At 33.4% G+C, this 17991-nt stretch overlaps 1 protein-coding gene across 4 annotated transcripts in view; it reads right to left on the bottom strand.

The window, feature by feature from the left end:
* Positions 1–327: 327 nt before the first annotated feature.
* RPAP3 (RNA polymerase II associated protein 3) overlaps positions 328–17991 on the bottom strand; it is a 33908-nt gene continuing 16244 nt past the window's right edge. For 3 of the 4 annotated variants that reach the window (XM_012459107.2, XM_012459108.3, XM_064369837.1), the window contains 11 exons: positions 17282–17352; positions 15906–16031; positions 14821–14948; positions 13265–13386; positions 11213–11283; positions 11002–11103; positions 6996–7234; positions 5796–5982; positions 4892–4989; positions 3984–4084; positions 328–574 (listed from right to left, as the gene is read on the bottom strand). In XM_012459107.2, coding sequence (XP_012314530.1) covers positions 489–574; positions 3984–4084; positions 4892–4989; positions 5796–5982; positions 6996–7234; positions 11002–11103; positions 11213–11283; positions 13265–13386; positions 14821–14948; positions 15906–16031; positions 17282–17352 — 1331 coding nt within the window. In that variant the 3' untranslated portion in view covers positions 328–488. The remainder of the gene's footprint in view (positions 575–3983; positions 4085–4891; positions 4990–5795; positions 5983–6995; positions 7235–11001; positions 11104–11212; positions 11284–13264; positions 13387–14820; positions 14949–15905; positions 16032–17281; positions 17353–17991) is intronic. The other variant, XM_012459109.3, reaches the window with a different exon arrangement.

The following is a 17991-nucleotide window of genomic DNA, read 5'->3' as shown; positions in this document are numbered from 1 at the left end:
GCTTCAATTAACCTAGTTTGAAAGTTCAGTTAAAAGTCTTCTTTCTTTCAACATAAATACTAAAAATACATATCCTGCAACTAAATAACTTTATGTTAGTGAATTGGCACAATAACATTAAAAAGTTTTATACACAAAGGATCTCACCATCTAACTTCCTCTATATAAAGATAACTATTCATATGCTAATGAAGCAGCTTTGGCATGTGGTTACAAAAACTCAAGAAAATGTAAAAATAAAGTTACATTTATGGGTCACTGAAGAATGTATCTAAATTTAACATTTAAAATGACTCATAAAACAAAATGCTGATCCTTACAAACATACCTCATTGTTTATATTTTTATTTTCAGAAAAACACAGAGTTCATTTGAATACAATTCTCGCTAGTTAAATCACAGTATCATTTTCTTAAAAAGCAAAACACTTTTAGTAGAAAAAAATTTTATATGAAAGTCAGAAGTAATTCTTTCAGCAAAAATGGAAATCAACCACCGTATCTTTTCTTGAGTTCTTCAACAGAATTATCCTTCAATCCTGATTTGTCCATGTGATTAAATAATACATGTGCAACTGAAAAAGGAAAAAAAAAATCTCTATTTTAATCTCATTTTTTAAAAACTAAGCAAAATGTAAATTAAAAGGAGCAATCTGATTTGTCAAAAACATTTTACATTTTAAAGCAATAAGTAGGTTTATAAATTCTAATTCAGGTATTTAAAAAGTCAATCTGAGAACACAAAATTACATAGCAATCCAACAACGTTTCTTTCCAGAATATTTTGCTTTAGCAATATAAAATTTCCCCCGCATTCTCAATATTAATCTTACAGATTAAACTTAATTCATTCTGTACTACCTTAAAAATGTCTGCCCTGTGTAACAAGTGTACTTTTATTTTTTTAATATTTTTATTTCAATTAAATTTTTCAAACCTAAATCATTTTATTTTAAAAGAAAACTTTATATCACTACTGTAAATGAAAAACAGCAATGACATCGATGAAATCACACTTGATGGGACAGTTAAATATTTTTATATTACAAAATTAAAACTACTAAATGTTAAAAATAAGATTATGAATCGCAAAATATCATCTTTACTACCATTGATCAATCAACGCTCAACATTAGGAACACACTGTTATAGTTCATGCTTCTCAACATTAAAACTGGAGAACTAGCTAACAGTTATTAATGATAATGGCAATAATAAAAGATAATAACAGCTAAGTATTTACTGAATGCTTAGTTACATACCAGAACCATTCTAAGTGTTTTCCATGTTTAACTTCAACCCCATCAAGAAAGTACTATTGGTCAGCCAGTCTGAAGAGCCCACTTGCATTCTCAGACATCTTGAACTTATCACATTAGAGTTAACAAAAAATTCATTCATTCAACACATTGACACTGAGGGGCTATTATGTACTAGCACTGAGGCCCAGTGAACCAGGTGGACAAAGTTTCTGCTGTCATGGAGCTTTCATTCTACTAGATAGATATAATAAACATACACATGAACCACTGTCAGCTAGTAATGTATTACGAAGAAAAATAAAGTAGAGTGAGAAGACAGAGGGTGATGGCGGGTTGGTGAAGAAAGATGTATTTGAAGTGGTGATAGATGAAAACTAAATGAAGCAGCACAAAAGTGAAGATATGCAGGAAGATATTCTGGGTTGAGAGAAGAACCAAACACAAAGTCCTTGAGGCCAAAATAAGTTTGGCAGTTTGGGGTATGGGTGTGTGTGTGTGTGTGTGTGTGTGTGTGTGTGTGCGTGTTTTTTTGAGATGAAGTTTGGGGGGAGTGTGTGTGTGTTTATTTATCTTTTGAGATGGAGTTTCACTCTTGTTGCCTAGGCTGGAGTACAATGGCACAATCTCAGTTCACTGCAACCTCCGTCTCCCAGGTTCAAGCAATTCTGCCTCAGTCTCCCAAGTAGCTGGGATTACAGACACAACGCCACTACACCCAGCTAATTTTTTCTGTGTGTGTATTTTTAGTAGAGATGGGGTTTCACCATGTTGGCCAGGCTGGTCTTGAACTCTTGACCTCAGGTGATTCACCCACCTTGGCCTCTCAAAGTGCTGGGATTACAGGCATGAGTCACCACACTCAGCTGGCAGTTTGGTATCTTAAAAGCTATATAAAACCACTACAATGGGGCACAGTGGTTGAAAAAAGAGTGGTAAGATGAGGTCAAAACAGTAATAAGAAACAATAACATTTTTCAGGGATTTCAAAGAACATTTCTGGCTAACTAAAGCTAAAACCAAAACTTTTGGTTTAAACCCTCACTATTAAAAAATGTGTATCTATTTTATTTTTATTTAACTATTTATTTGAGACAGGGTCTCACTCTGTTGCCTAGGCTGGAATGCAGTGGCACAATTATGGCTCACTGCAGCCTCAACCTCCTGCACCAAAACGATTCTCCCATCTCAGTTCCCTGAGTAGTTGGGACTATAGATACACACCACCACAACCGGCTAATTTTTGGAATTTTTATAAAGACAGGGTTTTGCCATGTTGGCCAGGCTGGTCTCAAGTGATCCTCCCGCCTTAACCTCCTAAAGTACTGGGATTACAGGTATAAGCCACCATGCCTGGCCTAAAGAAAAATACATCTAAATTACATGTCCATTTCCCCAAGTATAATTTCAAAAGTATCTTTCTTTTTGATTTAAAATCATTCAACATCACTGCTAAAAAGATAAAGAAGAAATAAAAGAAGTCTGCCAGGCGCGGTGGCTCAAGCCTGTAATCCCAGCACTTTGGCAGGCCGAGACGGGTGGATCACGAGGTCAAGAGATCGAGACCATCCTGGTCAACATGGTGAAACCCTGTCTCTACTAAAAATACAAAATATTGGCTGGGCATGGTGGCGCGTGCCTGTAATCCCAGCTACTCAGGAGGCCGAGGCAGGAGAATTGCCTGAACCCAGGAAGCGGAGGTTGCGGTGAGCCGAGATCGCGCCACTGCACTCCAGACTGGGTAACAAGAGTGAAACTCTGTCTTAAAAAAAAAAAAAAAAAAAAAGAAGTCCATGTATGCTTAGTACAGGAAGTATCTGAAAATGATACACTGAGTTTTTTTGGTAATTTTTAAAAATAAAAAAAAGACACTCTTGTATTTGAGTGATTTTTTTTTCTTTTTTTTTCCTGAAACGACTATAGCCCAAAACTGTGTAACTGCAGTTTCTGCATAGTGCAATTTTGCTTTAATTAGGATTTCTCAAAATGGACTCTTTAACTGATGTGGAAATAAAAAAGAAATACAATTCTTGAGGCTCATCACCTGCCACTCATTACTCCTTATTCTATAATCCAGCCATACTACTTTAAATTCTCTGGACTCATTTGCTCTTTCCTGTCTCAGAAGCACTGCACGTATCATTCCTTCAGTCTAAAACTCTCTTCCCCAGCTTTCCCTTTGACTCTTGCACTTCTTTGGGAATTCAGCTAAGATCAAACACAAGGATTGAGTTACCTCTCTCAGATTAGATCAGGCCTTTCCTGTACCTCACTCAGTTACATGTCCTGTGGCTTTGATCCTTTACATACTCAGTGACAGTAGGAACTCAACCATTATACCATTTACTGCATTTTCAAATAGAAGAGCTCAGACTATGGAGCTGGACTGCCTGGGTTCAAATCCTGGGTCTGACTTCCTAGCTATATGACCTTAGTCAAGTTTCTTAGCCTCTCTATACTTCAGTTTCCTCCTCTGTAAAAGGAGGAAACAGTACCCATACTTCATAATATTGTCAGGACTAACAATACAATTTTAACTGTTCTTGTTATCCAATTTAATTAACTTAATATAATTTAATATAATTTAATTTAACAATGTAATTTAATTATAAATATTTGATTAAATATAACCTTATACACAGTAAATAGTAAACGTCAGCTGTTATTTGTTGAATGAATAAAGGAATGTACAAAATAAACAGAGGAAAACTTTCATAGAACTTACTCTTTTTCTCTGTTTCTGACATAAACATCACTGCCATATCAAACCTTTTTAGTTCAGAAAGTCTTTGTAAGATTTCAAAGATGAGTGATGGCTTTTCTTTCCTGAAATAATCCAAATATAAAATAAGTTAAAAGTAGCTCATTTATTAATAATTCTGTTTACTAACACAATACTTCTAATTATTCTAATTATACATAAATGATATCATTTTTCCCCCTGGATGCTACCTATATTTAAGTGCCCAAATAAAGAAATGTATTAAGTCAACTGAAGAAATTATAATATTCTTAAATGAGAGCTTAGCATAGAAACTATTATTCTGTTAAAACATTGGTCACTTCCACACCCTACTTTTCTCTACAAAAAAAATTAGGTCCTTTTTCCTCCCTTTTAAACTTTTCCCTTTTATTGTCTGTACTTGTCATTTCCTTGCAACTTCTGTAACAATGAAACTTACAAAAAAGCTAATTTTGCTATATGATGTTAATTTGCTACATATATTCAAAGAGAATGAACTTCCCAAATCATTGCAAATAGCATAGCATTATAATATGAAAGTACAGTAAATTCTCACTTAACATCATCAAAAGGCTCTTGAAAGGCTCCTTATTCTATAATCCAGCCACACTACTTTAAATTCTCTGGACTCATTTGCTCTTTCCTGCCTCAGAAGCACTGCACTATTCCTTCAGTCTAAAACTCTCTTCCCCAGCTTTTCTTTGACTCTTGCACTTTATAGCATACTGTATAAACAAACCAATTTTACCATAGGCCAGCTGATATAAACAAGACTTAAGTTCCTATGGTTTAATCATTTCAATTAAAGTTGCAGTTTCCAAGAACCTATCAATGACATTAAGTGAGGACTGGATAACTGACTTACTCAATGTAAAAAAACCTTGACTTACTCAATGTAAAAGTCATGCAGAATTTTAATGATCTGGTTGAATATATCCGGATCCAGATTTTTCTGAAACAACTTAGGATACAAAGATGGTTCAATTTGCTTGGAAAAAAAAATTAAAAGTTAGACAATTACTTGATGGCAACAGTTACATATCACAAATTATATAACAATTGCTTGGGTAAAAATAGTATAGAATAACTACTATGCATTAGCACTTATGAATAATAATGAAGTCACATTAAAATGCAATTATGATAGAAGAATGAGTTACAGGAACTGCATGATAATCACTCTGCTCTAGCCACAGAAAAATCTTATGAGCAGAAGAGATATACACCATCCTAAGAGAGACAGGAAACTTAAGAGGGCTCTCAAAGAACAATAAATATAACTAGAGATTTTAAAAAGTAGAATTACATGAGAAAATGTATTTGGAAGTAATTTTATATTGCATAATTATAAGGAAATGTTACTATCATTACACTTGAAAAAGACCATGCTAATTCATTATTTGCTAAATTTCATAGGATTTGACTCTTTTTTTTTAGCAAATAAAAGCTTATTTTTAGGAGAATGATTGCCTAAATATTGCAAGCACTACTTGGCACACAGAAGATACTCAATGTATTTTAGAATTTTTATGAAGGATTAAGCTTAAACTAATATATATGAAATTAGATTAAGTTGAGACAATAAAATTTGACACAGAATCTATTTCCAAAGAAGAACATCAAGGTTCCCTAGTTGTAAATATTTTTAAATGGTCTGACCAGGGTGATGTATTGCACAATAATTTCTCCAATAATATCCTACAAAAAGCAAATATGGCACCATTATTATAAAGTGACAAAAGAAGTTCTTTGACCTTTTACTTGCAACAGAACTACTAGCTTCCTCTCTCTTACCTTTAAATACTGATACAACATATCTGGAGAACTTTTCAATTGTCTGAAATCAGATTCAAGCTGGAACGAGTTTGCGGGAATTGGAGGAAGAACAGTTGTGACAAACTGAGCAGGTTTTTGTCCTATCTGTATAGGCATTTTCTCACTGTAAGATTGACATACATTGTGTTTCAAATTGGCTTGAGGTCTGAAATATTTCAGAAGTATCAAACAGAAAAGAACCATAAATAATCATAGCTCAATCAAGGAGCCATCAATACAATTTTTAAATTTTTGACCCTATAATATTGTATTAACAATCTATTTGTATTCTACAAGTATTCAATTATTTCAGCTAATAATATATAAACATTTTTTGGCAAAATAGATTATGCTCTTGCAAATTTTCACATGCTGGCTATGTAATGACTATTCTTATCTGCTAGGCAACTAGCCTATCCACCTTTTGAGTACACCATTTCTATATATTTCAGTCATCATGTCACATACACTAATGACTTGGCTTTCAAAGATCTGAATGATCATTTTCAAAATATTCCAAAAGAGGAAGAAATGCTTCTTCCAAAAAAAAAAACCAAAAACTGCCTATTTAGTATTATCCCACAATCTATCATTCTAATTCATTTCTATCACTTTAAATAAAACTACTACTGAAGTTCAAAGTTTAAAAAACAACTCTTAGCAGGTTTGTTGAGTCGCAATATAAAAATATATGAGTAAGGTTTCCATACCTCAAAATGAACCTAATTAGTCTATATCTTCTACATTCTCATTATTAAGAAAAAACACGTAAACTATTTTTTCAATACCAAACAAAAGTTAAGAATCCACAAATCTTAAATACTAATGGATGAAATGATGGCAATGCATAAATTCTACAATTTTATGAAGCTTTCTTTTTAAAAAACTAAAATTTTGCTGAACTAAGTAATAAAACATATACACTGAAATCCTAGAACTGAAAATTTTTAAACAAAATCAATTTTCAAGACACCTTCTTATCATTTCTAAATTTCACACTATGGTGAAAAAAAATCGCTCTTAAAGTAAGTACAAATAAAAAAGAAAAACTAGAACCTTAAGTTAGGCAGTTCAAAAAATTAGCATGATTAGTACAAATCAGAAGCCTCAGTAATATCAATTCTCCAGTGGAATTATCACCATTCCAGATGATCATCAAATAACAATATTTCCACTCACTGTAAGGATGACGTATCACTGATTTCATCTATTTTCAATACTTTTGCTCTTGGAGTATCACTTGTGAGAAAAAGGTCATCTTGGCTTGAATTCTTCTTATTTGTGGTGCCTGTGGCTGCTATCACATTTGCTAGATTAATTGGATTACTTTCTGGAGCAGCAGCAGTAGTGCTGTCTGGCACATCAATAGTCTGTATCAAATTACCAGTTTCTTCAATAATAACCTTCTTGAGTGGTTTCTAAAACAATTAAACAATTCCTTAAATCAATATATTAAAGGTTTCCTATTTTAGGGTCACAAGTTAAAAGGTTGCAATGTTCTTATGGCTAATATCCCAGTGATGAGCAAATTCAATTTGGTGGCTAGACAGACTTAGGAGTCTGATAATACAAAAATAAAAAACTATGCATAGCACTTATCCCAGGTAGGTCTAAACAGGGGAGATAGACATGTATATGTAAATAATAATAAGGCCATGGGTCTGTTTAAGAGATGAAATCACAAAATGCAAAGAGAATACAGGAAGGAAGATAAACACTGGCATGAGGGAAGCCTTCACAGAAAAAGCACACAGGAATGGCAAAGTTGAAGGGTACAGCATGGTCAGTGGAAAGGTGAGAAGTCCAATAGGCTAGTGCAAGGCAAGGCGTGGTCAAGGCAAAGCCTGAAAGGCTGCTTGAAGACAGTTTATAAAGGGACTTGGATGCCATGAAAGGAGTTTGGACTCTATTCTAGGGGCAATACAGTGAAGAAATTACCAAACTAATGGCAGTATTGTGGACTAACTGAAGGCAAGTGGAATAAGGGCAGACAATAACCAGCATTGTGTATGGGGTAGACGATCATTAAAACCTAAGCACACTGTCTAAATATGTAACAGCTGGATAAAACTAGCCCAGGATTAAAAATCTGTCAAGTTTCACAAAGTTGGTAAAAGTAAACTCTTTTTTCCAATTTAATAAAATAAATGGCTTTCACTGTTTATCTTGATCACTACACATGCCATTTTCAACTTATGTTGACATACAGTACTGTTATATTTAACTATATATTTATATAATTATATCTAGTAAAATATAACAATATTCTTCACTATATAATCATACCAAACACACAGAAATACACTGAGGAGCTGCTGTTCCACCAAGAGTATTGAAAAATGAAACAAGAAAAGCTTCTTCTAAATTTTGTAAATATTGATTAACAGTTGTAGCTATTATTACTTTTGTAAATGCTTGAAAATTGATTATCTTTAAAAAAGAGAAAAATAATTGAAGGTACAAAAAATGAAAAAGCTGTAAGAAAATTTGTAACAGAATCCTTCAAGCAGTTCTATTTTAAAGAATAATCACATTAAGGCCTATGCTTTGCTAAGAACTGTATCAGCAATAGTTTTTATCAAGATATTGATCAAGAATGGATATGTGTTAGTATTAAACCTTTTTCCTTGATAACAGATATGTAAATAACGATTTGAATTTATGAATTTCCTAACCAATGGTCTCTGTTAAGTGTAGACCCGGTGTACTGAAAGCCGCTGAGGGTCACTGATGACAATTGGAAGGACTGCAGGGAACAACAGTATGCTGGTAACAGGAGTAAACCATAAAAGAAACCACTATAGAAAGAAAGAACTTAAGAAAATATGAAAGGTTCAATTCATTCCTTTTTTAAAATCATGATCAGAAGCCTAACATTTTATTTAGTTGTATATTATGACCATTTCAAAAAAAAGAGAGAGAGAAAAGAACAAAGAAATAAAGAGAAAAAAGGACCAAACAGAAGGTGAAGTTTTGACATCAGGAAACAGAAAAATGAAAAAAAAAAAGTAAATAAAGCAAAATAAGACATTTTAGCATAAAATTAGTGGGGAAACCCAAAGCCTAAGTTCACCTACATCTCTGCTCTCCTATATTCTGTCTAGAGGTTTGCTAAAAATACCTCCCAGCTGCCAGCCCTTCAAGCACAGACTACCCCAGCCTAGCCTCTCATTGCAATAATCCTGGGACTCTCTCTCTCTCTCTCTACTTTTTGTAGTCTTCCTTTCTTTTCTGATCATTTTCCCTGGTGTCCAGGTGTTGTCACAAATAGGTGACTACAAAGGAAATTAAAATTTGTTTCACCTGAAATTGCCTTAGCATTTATGCATATTATTTCCTTTGATATAAACTAATCTGTGAGTTATTCTCAACTTAAGGAGAAAAAGTAAGGATAACACAGGGATTAACTAACTTGTTCAAGATTGCTAAGTCTATCAAGTGGGGCTCAAATCCAGTCTCAGAGGCATTATACCAAACTGCTATCCTCTACTTTTTAAAAATAATGCCCACATTATTTTTATCATGAAGATCCATTATAAAAATAAACAGCAATTTTTTTCTCTTCCCACTAGAATACTAATTTAGTTTGTTTTGGATCATTTACAGAATGGTTTACTCTGGGATTTCTCATTTTCTAGAGGTGTTTTGTTTTGTCATACTGCCATAAGAAATTTAAATTCATGTTGCATTGTCACAACTATTAACATAAATTCACTTTTAACAAGGAGGACCCAACAAATGTGTAAAAGCTACTTATGGTATATTAGTCATGGAATATTACACATATCATATGGCAATGTTTTTATAATCATGGACAGTAATATCTAACAAAGGCCTTTTGTAAAGTTGTAAATTAATTTTTGTAAAGAAGTATTACAAAGATATAGAAGTTTAAACTACATTTAATTAAATATTTAATCACTTTTACTGAAAAGAATAGTAAATGAATATATGAAAATGACCATAATGTGTGAAAATACCTAGATTTATTCCTGGAACACACAAAACCAGTATTATCAAGAATACTGTCATAATAGGCCATGTACAGTGGCTCATGCCTGTAATTCTAGCACTTTAGGAGGCCAAAATCCCAAAGATCACGAGGTGGGAAGATCACTTAAGGTCAAGGGTTCAAGACCAGTCTGGCCAACATGGTGAAACTCTATCTCTACTAAAAATACAAAAATTAGCCGGGCATGGTGGTATGCCTGTAATCCCAGCTACTCCAGAGGCTAAGGTAGGAGAACCACTTGAACCCAGGAGGTGGAGGTTGCAGTGAGCTGAGATCACACCATTGCACTCCAGCCTAGGGGACAAGAGCAAAACTCTGTCTCAAAAAACAAAAACAAAAACAAAAAACAGTCACATTAAGTGCACTGGAAAAGAATTAAACTAAGAAATCTATTTGCTACTAACTACTAATACAAATGTAGCAAAACAAACTTTCTCTCCTTTTCTGTCTTCATAAAAAAAAAAGGATAAAAATACCTGCTCTGACTTCCTTATGAAATTGTTATTTCTAATAAAGAAAACTGACTGTTATGCAAAGGATCATCTATGCGTAACAGTTTAACGGGGCAGGAAGAGGATATTGATCAGTAAGGGGCACATAGAGAGGTTTCTGGAGGGTGATATCTTTCTATTTTCTGACTCGGTGGTTTCATGGGTGTTCACTTTGTAATTGTTCTCTAAATGATAATTTGTCTTGTGTACTTTTCTGTATATTTCATAATTTACTTGATGCAAATGTGTTTATCCCAACTTCAGAATAGTAATAAAAGTACAAAGACATTTAATTTCTATAAGATGTTAAACTGCTTGAAATTCCTTTAATATAAGATAAATAGGTAGAAACATTTAAATTTATAGTGTTAAATTCAAATAGTCACTTAAAAAGTTACCCCAAAAATCTAAACACAGCTAAATTTCCCTTATTATGTCAGTAATGCTAGGAAGTATTTTTTCCTTTTTTTTCTTTTTACTTTGATCTAGACAGAATTTTTTTTATTTTTGTTTTTAATTTTTACTAGTATTTCTTAAAGATTCTTAAAAAAAAAAAAAAAAAAGTCCCCAGGAAGACATTTCAACATTTCCTTTAAGAGTTTATTAATACAACAGCTGGTTTCCAATTCTCTTAATACAACATATTTAAATGGCAAGGAGAAAATGAAAGTGCTTTACTTACAGTTGATCCAAGATGTGGTGGATTATCAATGGGTTTTACCACATTTTGTCTTTGTGTGGAATCAAGAAAGACATCATCCCAGTGTCCTTTCTCAATTAATTCCTTGAAAATAAATTTATAATCTTAACTACCAAAATATTTATCATACAACAAATAAATAGATTTATGTTTCAGAAAATATGACCAAGTTTTGGTGAAAAGAACACATTACCTTCTTAATTTTGGAGAGTTCAGTTACTGCTTGCTTATTTCCAGGTTCCAGAAGTAAAACAGTTTCAAAATCTAAAGTGAATTTTTAAAAAATATTACAGTGTAGTGAAAATGTGGAGTTTTCATATTCGCATGTATATTCATGATATACTCATTTAGTAATCACATTTTTTTTCTTTTTTTATTAGGGTAGAAGGTAGGTCTCAGTGCAAGTAATCACATTTTTAGCTCAAGATGTTTTACTCAGATTACTAGGAAACACGTGAGCTACAGTAAGAACATTTACTGAATGCTACTGTAGTTGTTTTATATGAATTTTCACGTAACCCTCACTACAACCCCACTTTAAAGGTGATAAAACTGAGGCCTAGAGTTCATCTAACTTAGCAAAGTTCACCATGTAAGCAAATGACAGAGTAACTCGCTAAATGTAAAATGTTAATAAGAGAATGACATACAACAAAGTATTACTCAGCCTTAAAAAGGAATGAAATTCTGACACATGCTCCAACATGGACATTATGCTAAGTTAAATAAGCCAGAGGCAAAAGGACAAATATTGCTTGATTCCACTTACATAGGGTATCTAGAATACTCAAATTCAGAGACAGAAAGTAGAATGGAGATTACCAGGGCTTGGGGGAGAGGAAAAGGAGAGGTATTGTTTAATGTGTATAGAGTTTTAGAATGGGATGATGACAAAGTTCTGGAGATGGACAGTGGTGATGACTGCACAACAATGTAAATGTACTTAATGCCACTGAGCTATATATTGAAAAATGGTTAAAATAATAAATTTAATGTTACATGTATTTTTTATCACAAAAAAAACACAGGCTATAGCTAACAGGCTCATAGAGAAACTACCAGATTTTAAATGCACATACCAGAAAAGAACAGAGGCTGAAAATCAATTTTCTAAGTACTGATCTCAGAAGCTAGAAAAACAGTAAATTAAATTGAAAGAAAGTTGAAGGAATAAAATAAAAAGCAGAAGGAAATTAAATAGAAAACACACACAGGAAAATCAAGTTGGTTCTTTGAAAAGACTAATTAAATGAATACCTAAAAGACAAGACCATAAAAAATCAAGGAAAAAAACTAGTATCAAGAATTAAAATGGCATCACTACAGATCTCCATTATCCTCCATTCCCTAACTGCTGATGAAACCACAGTGCAGAGTTAAAAAAAAAAAAAAAATCAATCACTAACAGAAATTCTTGAGTTTGCAGGATGACAGACAGGAAAAGATACAACTTGTTGAAACAATGAAACTTCCTCTGCTTATTGGGATTAAAAAAAAAAAATGGCTGAAATCATTGGAACCAAAATGGCCAAGTGGAGTTTGCACAAAACAAGCTTGCTGATTTCACAGCCTGAATTTCCACCAACTTTCATACTAACTACCCTGAATTTGCACATGCAATCCATGAGTTAGCATGAAGAGATAGCTACACATGCCCAAGAACTTTCCCCTTTCCTTCCACTAATCAACTGCTAATTCCAGTATCCACCCCCCTACACCTTTTCTAATAAAATTACTGCCTTAAAGCTAGGATAAGGAGACAGAATTGAGCTTGTTTCCTGTCTCTTTGGGAGTCAACTTTCAACATAAAGCCTTTTCTCAAAAATCTGATTTCTCAAAAATCTCAAAAAAAAGGGACACAGGCACTGTGTCCCTTTTACTTACAGTATTGGCTTCTAGCACATCAGGCACTGAGTCCCTTTTGCTCAGCAACACTGATTCCCTTCCTTTTCTTTTTATTCTTGTCTTTTAATCACTTTTTCCACTCTCATCTATAATTAAAATTTTTCATTAATGTTGACTGAAAATTAGCCAGAATGTACTGTATGCTACTAAACAAAAAGATAATCGGGTACACTGTAGAAGTTGCATGCCTCCAAATCTATTCATGATCTAAACTGTGGAAAGAAAACATAATTCCCTAAGTTCAGTATCTTTGAACCATGGGTAAGCTACGTGAATCTCTACTTCTATAACTTGGGCATCTCATCAGGATGACTGAGTGCCAGCTATTATAAAGTCTTACCTTGTTTTGCCTCATTTAGCTTTCCCAGAAATGTTCTTGCAGTTCCTCTTCTGGCAAAAGCTTTAGAATATGAGCCATCTAATAAAATGGCTTGTGTGCAGTCTTTTTCAGCTTCTTCATATCTATTGGACATGATAAAATTACTGACTGGAAAAAAGGCAGCTTATGGAAAATTTTCATATAAACTAAGTTTCTAATTTTAAAAACTTGTATATAATTTCAATCACTAACTCCTTAATCTGTGTTTGAAGTGGAGAACTATTTCATAAATTTTTTTATTCTCCCAAATCTTGGAATAATTTGGTGAGGAGGCAGAAGATACCAGATTAAGGGAAAGTTAGGAGAGTCTGCTGGAGGGATGGAATAATAATGCAAAGGTATGACTAGGGCAGACAAAAGAATACCACTGCTGGCAGGCTACCTCCTCTCCAAGCCTCAATATGCACAGGTACTGCATTAGAATTTTAACTGGCATTAGTTTTCTAATAAAACTTTATTAACATTTACCCACAGTATTGCTCCCATACGTATAGAAAAACAAAAAAATCAGAACTCGCTATGTATGTGATAGCACATCATCTAATGCTTTGCATAAATTCCACTCAGTCATGCAACCAGCAATCAATTCAGCCTTACAGATTTACTCGTTCTGCTGCTTAAGAAGAGCTCAAAAAAAAAAAACAAAAAAAAAAAACAAAAAAAGAAACCCAACAACAGAAAAACCTGAGACATTCCCATATATTAATATGACATTAATGAATTATTGTTAATTTGTTAGGATAATATGTATAAAATATCCTTTCTTTAGTGATAAAATGTCATGTTTATGATTTACCTTACAATAATTCAGGAGGAAAAAGCTGAAACAAATATGACCAAAAAAATATGGCTTGTTAAAACTAGATGATGGATACATGGGGCTTATTATACTACTTTTGTATAAGTGAAAAGTTTCATAAGAATATTTAAAAAAAAAAAAAAAAAGCTCCTGTAATTGCATTCTCCCCAAGGCTTAAATGGATGTCATCTTCCCCTCAAAACAAGATCTCTTATGAACAAAATCAGAATTTAGAATTAACTTAAACATCTCTGATTTCTTTAACTCACTTTTCAGCAAGAGATAAAGAACATATCTGTGTTCATGCCCTTATCAATGTATTTTCTACTTGCCTGAGTATATCATTCAAGATACCTGCATGGCCCCCACACTTTTCAGGATAAAGTCAAACTCCTTTGGAGGGCGAAGTCAGGGGCCTGCCTGACTATCTGGCCTTTTCTCTGCCACTGTCCCCTGCAGTAACAGCCATAATATGGACCACTCACCCTTTCCAGGAGGTACCATGAATCTTCCTACTCCCATGTCTCTGAACCTGCACTAGAACCCTAGACCTGTTTTTCACCTCACTAACTTATACCACTCCGTTAGATTTCAGTTTGGTTTGAATGATTTCAAGATGCTTTCCCTGCTGCTTATTTGCAATCACATGCAAATAACAAATAACCAATTTATGGTAAACTTTTATCCTGAAAAGCACTAAAATATAACCAATACTTACTCCTGAATCTTCAGATAGGCCATAGCTCTATTAGCTGGAAGAAGGGCATTAGCACCATCTGCTGCTATCCCTCGAGTATAGCATTCAATTGCTCTTTCATATTTCCCCTCTTTGAAAAATCCATTCCCCTGTTATTTTGTAGAGAAATATGAAGAAGAATTTTAAAAATAGAAGAAAATTAAATGAATTCAAATCTTAGGAAAAACTGTGAGGACGTTCATCAACGGTATTTCAGGAAAGAATATTAATTGTTAAAAATCTAGCCCATGAGACACGTTTTAGAATCTTGGTTTGAGTTCTTTTTTAATGGCATTATTCTCTTTTCAGCACTAAAAAGGAAAAACATGAATACTACTATATTACTTTGCAGCATTCACTATTATTCCATTAATAAAATATTACGCAAAGCTTAAATTTAAAAACCTATTTTAACAAAGGCCCAAATATTATACTGTCTTTAGCTACATTAGAAGCTGTACAAAAAGAATTTCATAACTCAAATAATTTGTGAAAGAACACAGTATCAGAATTATAAAGCCCACTCTTCAATATAAGATAAATTCAACAACATTGGAATCTGTATACCTGATTTCACTATAACATTTATTTATAATCAGAGTCAAATATCACAATCAATAATCATTTCATAAATACTTATTAGGAATCCTCTGTGGGTCCAGGAAAGGCTATATATAAATTAAACCTCCTCAACTCATGATTAGTAGAGGAATTTCAATCAGAAACAGTCCAGTGTGAATTAATGAAAAAAGTATGAATAAGAATGGACTGTAATTAACTTCTATGTTAAATTTATAACTATGTATATGTAAATATATAATAAAACACTCAAAAGTAGCTTCCTAAACTTAAGTGTTTCTATAGTTATTTTTTTAAATTATGTATAAAGTCATCAATTACTCAAATTTTGAATTAGTAAGTCCCAGAGGCTTTAGTGTATTTAATCTCCAATTCCTACTCAAGCAAAATTTTAATATTAGAGAAGCAAGAAATTTAACTAATATATAATAAATAAATCAACACTCAGCAAAACATATACATTATATGTTGGAATAGCTTCGGATTACCAGATCTTTCTCTGAAATGGCCTGCTGCTTATTCCATTGTGCTTCAATTTGCTTTCGCTCGCCCTCTGTTGACTTAATCACTGTTTCAGCTTCCTTTGGATGTGAGTTTTCTTTGGATGCTAAAGCCTAGGAGACATAGCAGTCAGCTAAAATAAAACAAGTAATGCAAGATACACATATATTTGACCTTAAAACATAAATACCTCAAATATATTACAATTTCTGCCACATTTTACATAGTCAAAATAACATTTTCTACTCTAATTCAAAATCTTCCTACTTATTAAAGTAAAAAGTAACGTAAGTATATAATAAATTTAATGTGCTTCTCATTTCAATTAAAATTAGTATCAAATACCAAAGACTGCATGTTCTGACTTGTAAGTGGGAGGTAAACATTGGGTACACATGGACATAAACGGAAACGATAGATACTACAGACTACCTGTTAGGGAGAGAGACACTGGGGGTGGGGAGGGAATGAAAAACTACCTATTGGGTACTATGCTCACTACCTAGGTGACAGAATCATTCATACTCCAAACCTCAGTATCATACAATATGCCCATGTAAAAAGCCTGCACATGTACCCTTTGAATCTAAAATAAAAGTTGAAGTTATTTAGGTTCCAGAGGCTTTAGTGTATTTAATTTCTAATTCCTACTCAAGCAAAACTTTCATATTAGAGAAACAAGAAATTTAACTAACATACAAGAAATAAATCAACACCCAGCAAAACATATGCATTATATGTTTGAATAGATAAATTAAGTAGTATCCATTAAAAGTAATTGTTCATTTATTCAACAAATATTTATTGAATTTCTATACAAGCCAGACACTGTTTTAGGAGCTGTTTTCAAACATAACAGTTCATTACAACTACATCACCAAATTTCTCAAATTCAATACTCACAGTCACTATTTGATGTAAGACAAAATTTTAAAAATACATAATACAGTTCACAACTATAATCAAGTTGACATGTTTACCAGCAGATCTTATGTGCAATAGTAATGGCAATATTTAAAAGCACACTTTCCCCAATCATTGTCATTTTTCTCTCAAGGTTTCAATCAGTGCATAAGCCAAAAAGGAAGAAAATCAGTGAGATAAAAAAGAATAATTCTGTCACCTGGGAAAGAGTAAAGCAGCAGTAGTTCTAAAGATCTCAGGCAACTTTTAGAACAATCAAGGATCTTTAAATACCATTACACTACCTTTAGCTTGCAAATTCATTTAGCAAAACTCTACAAAGACTTAAAATTAGAAAATCTCAATATAAAGAAATCTATTATATAAAATCTATGCAAAAAGCTTTACTTCTTCAAATAAAGGTCATAAGTAATGCACTTAACTTAAATAACTAGTTTACCTGATTAATTTTCCTGAGTTCATTTGTTGCTTCAAAGTTATTTGGCTCCAGTTCTAATACTCTTTCATAATCTAAGTAAAAGAGAAGATAAAAAAAAAATTAAAATAGGTAATATTTAAAAACCTGTATGAAACAATCTTTTGCTGTCTGTGACAATTAGGCAACTGTCCTTCAGCAAAATAAAGGAGAAACAAAGAAATACCATCATTAGGCCACTGAACTTTCTTTTTTTGAGACAAAGTCTCACTCTGTTACCCAGACTGAGTACAGTGGCCCAATCTTGGCTCACTGCAACCTCCACCTCCCAGGTTCCAGAGATTCTGCACCTCATCCTCCTGAGTAGCTGGGACTACAGGCACACACAACCAAGCTCAGCTATTTTTTGTTTTTTTAGTAGAGACAGGGTTTCTCCATGTTGGCCAGGCTAGTCTCAAACTCCTGACCTCAAGCAATCCTCCCACCTTGGCTGCCGAGAATGCCAGTATGACAGGCATAAGCCACTGTGCCCAGCCAAGCCACCGAACTTTCTTTTTCTCCCCCAAGGCAGACAAAATCCTATGACAAACTATCTTCCACTAGCCCCAGTAAGGAAACCTGCTATCATAAGTTGTACATCGTAAAACTAAGAAGCAGGCCAGGCGTGGTGACTCACACCTGTAATCCCAGCACTTTGGGAGGCCGAGGCAGGCAGATCATCTGAGGTCAGGAGT

The sequence above is a fragment of the Aotus nancymaae genome, unplaced genomic scaffold (assembly GCF_030222135.1).
Source record: "Aotus nancymaae isolate 86718 unplaced genomic scaffold, 86718_ANA_hifiasm-v0.15.2.pri h1tg000092l, whole genome shotgun sequence".
Taxonomy (NCBI): domain Eukaryota; kingdom Metazoa; phylum Chordata; class Mammalia; order Primates; family Aotidae; genus Aotus; species Aotus nancymaae.
This window is presented reverse-complemented; position numbering and strand designations above follow the sequence as displayed.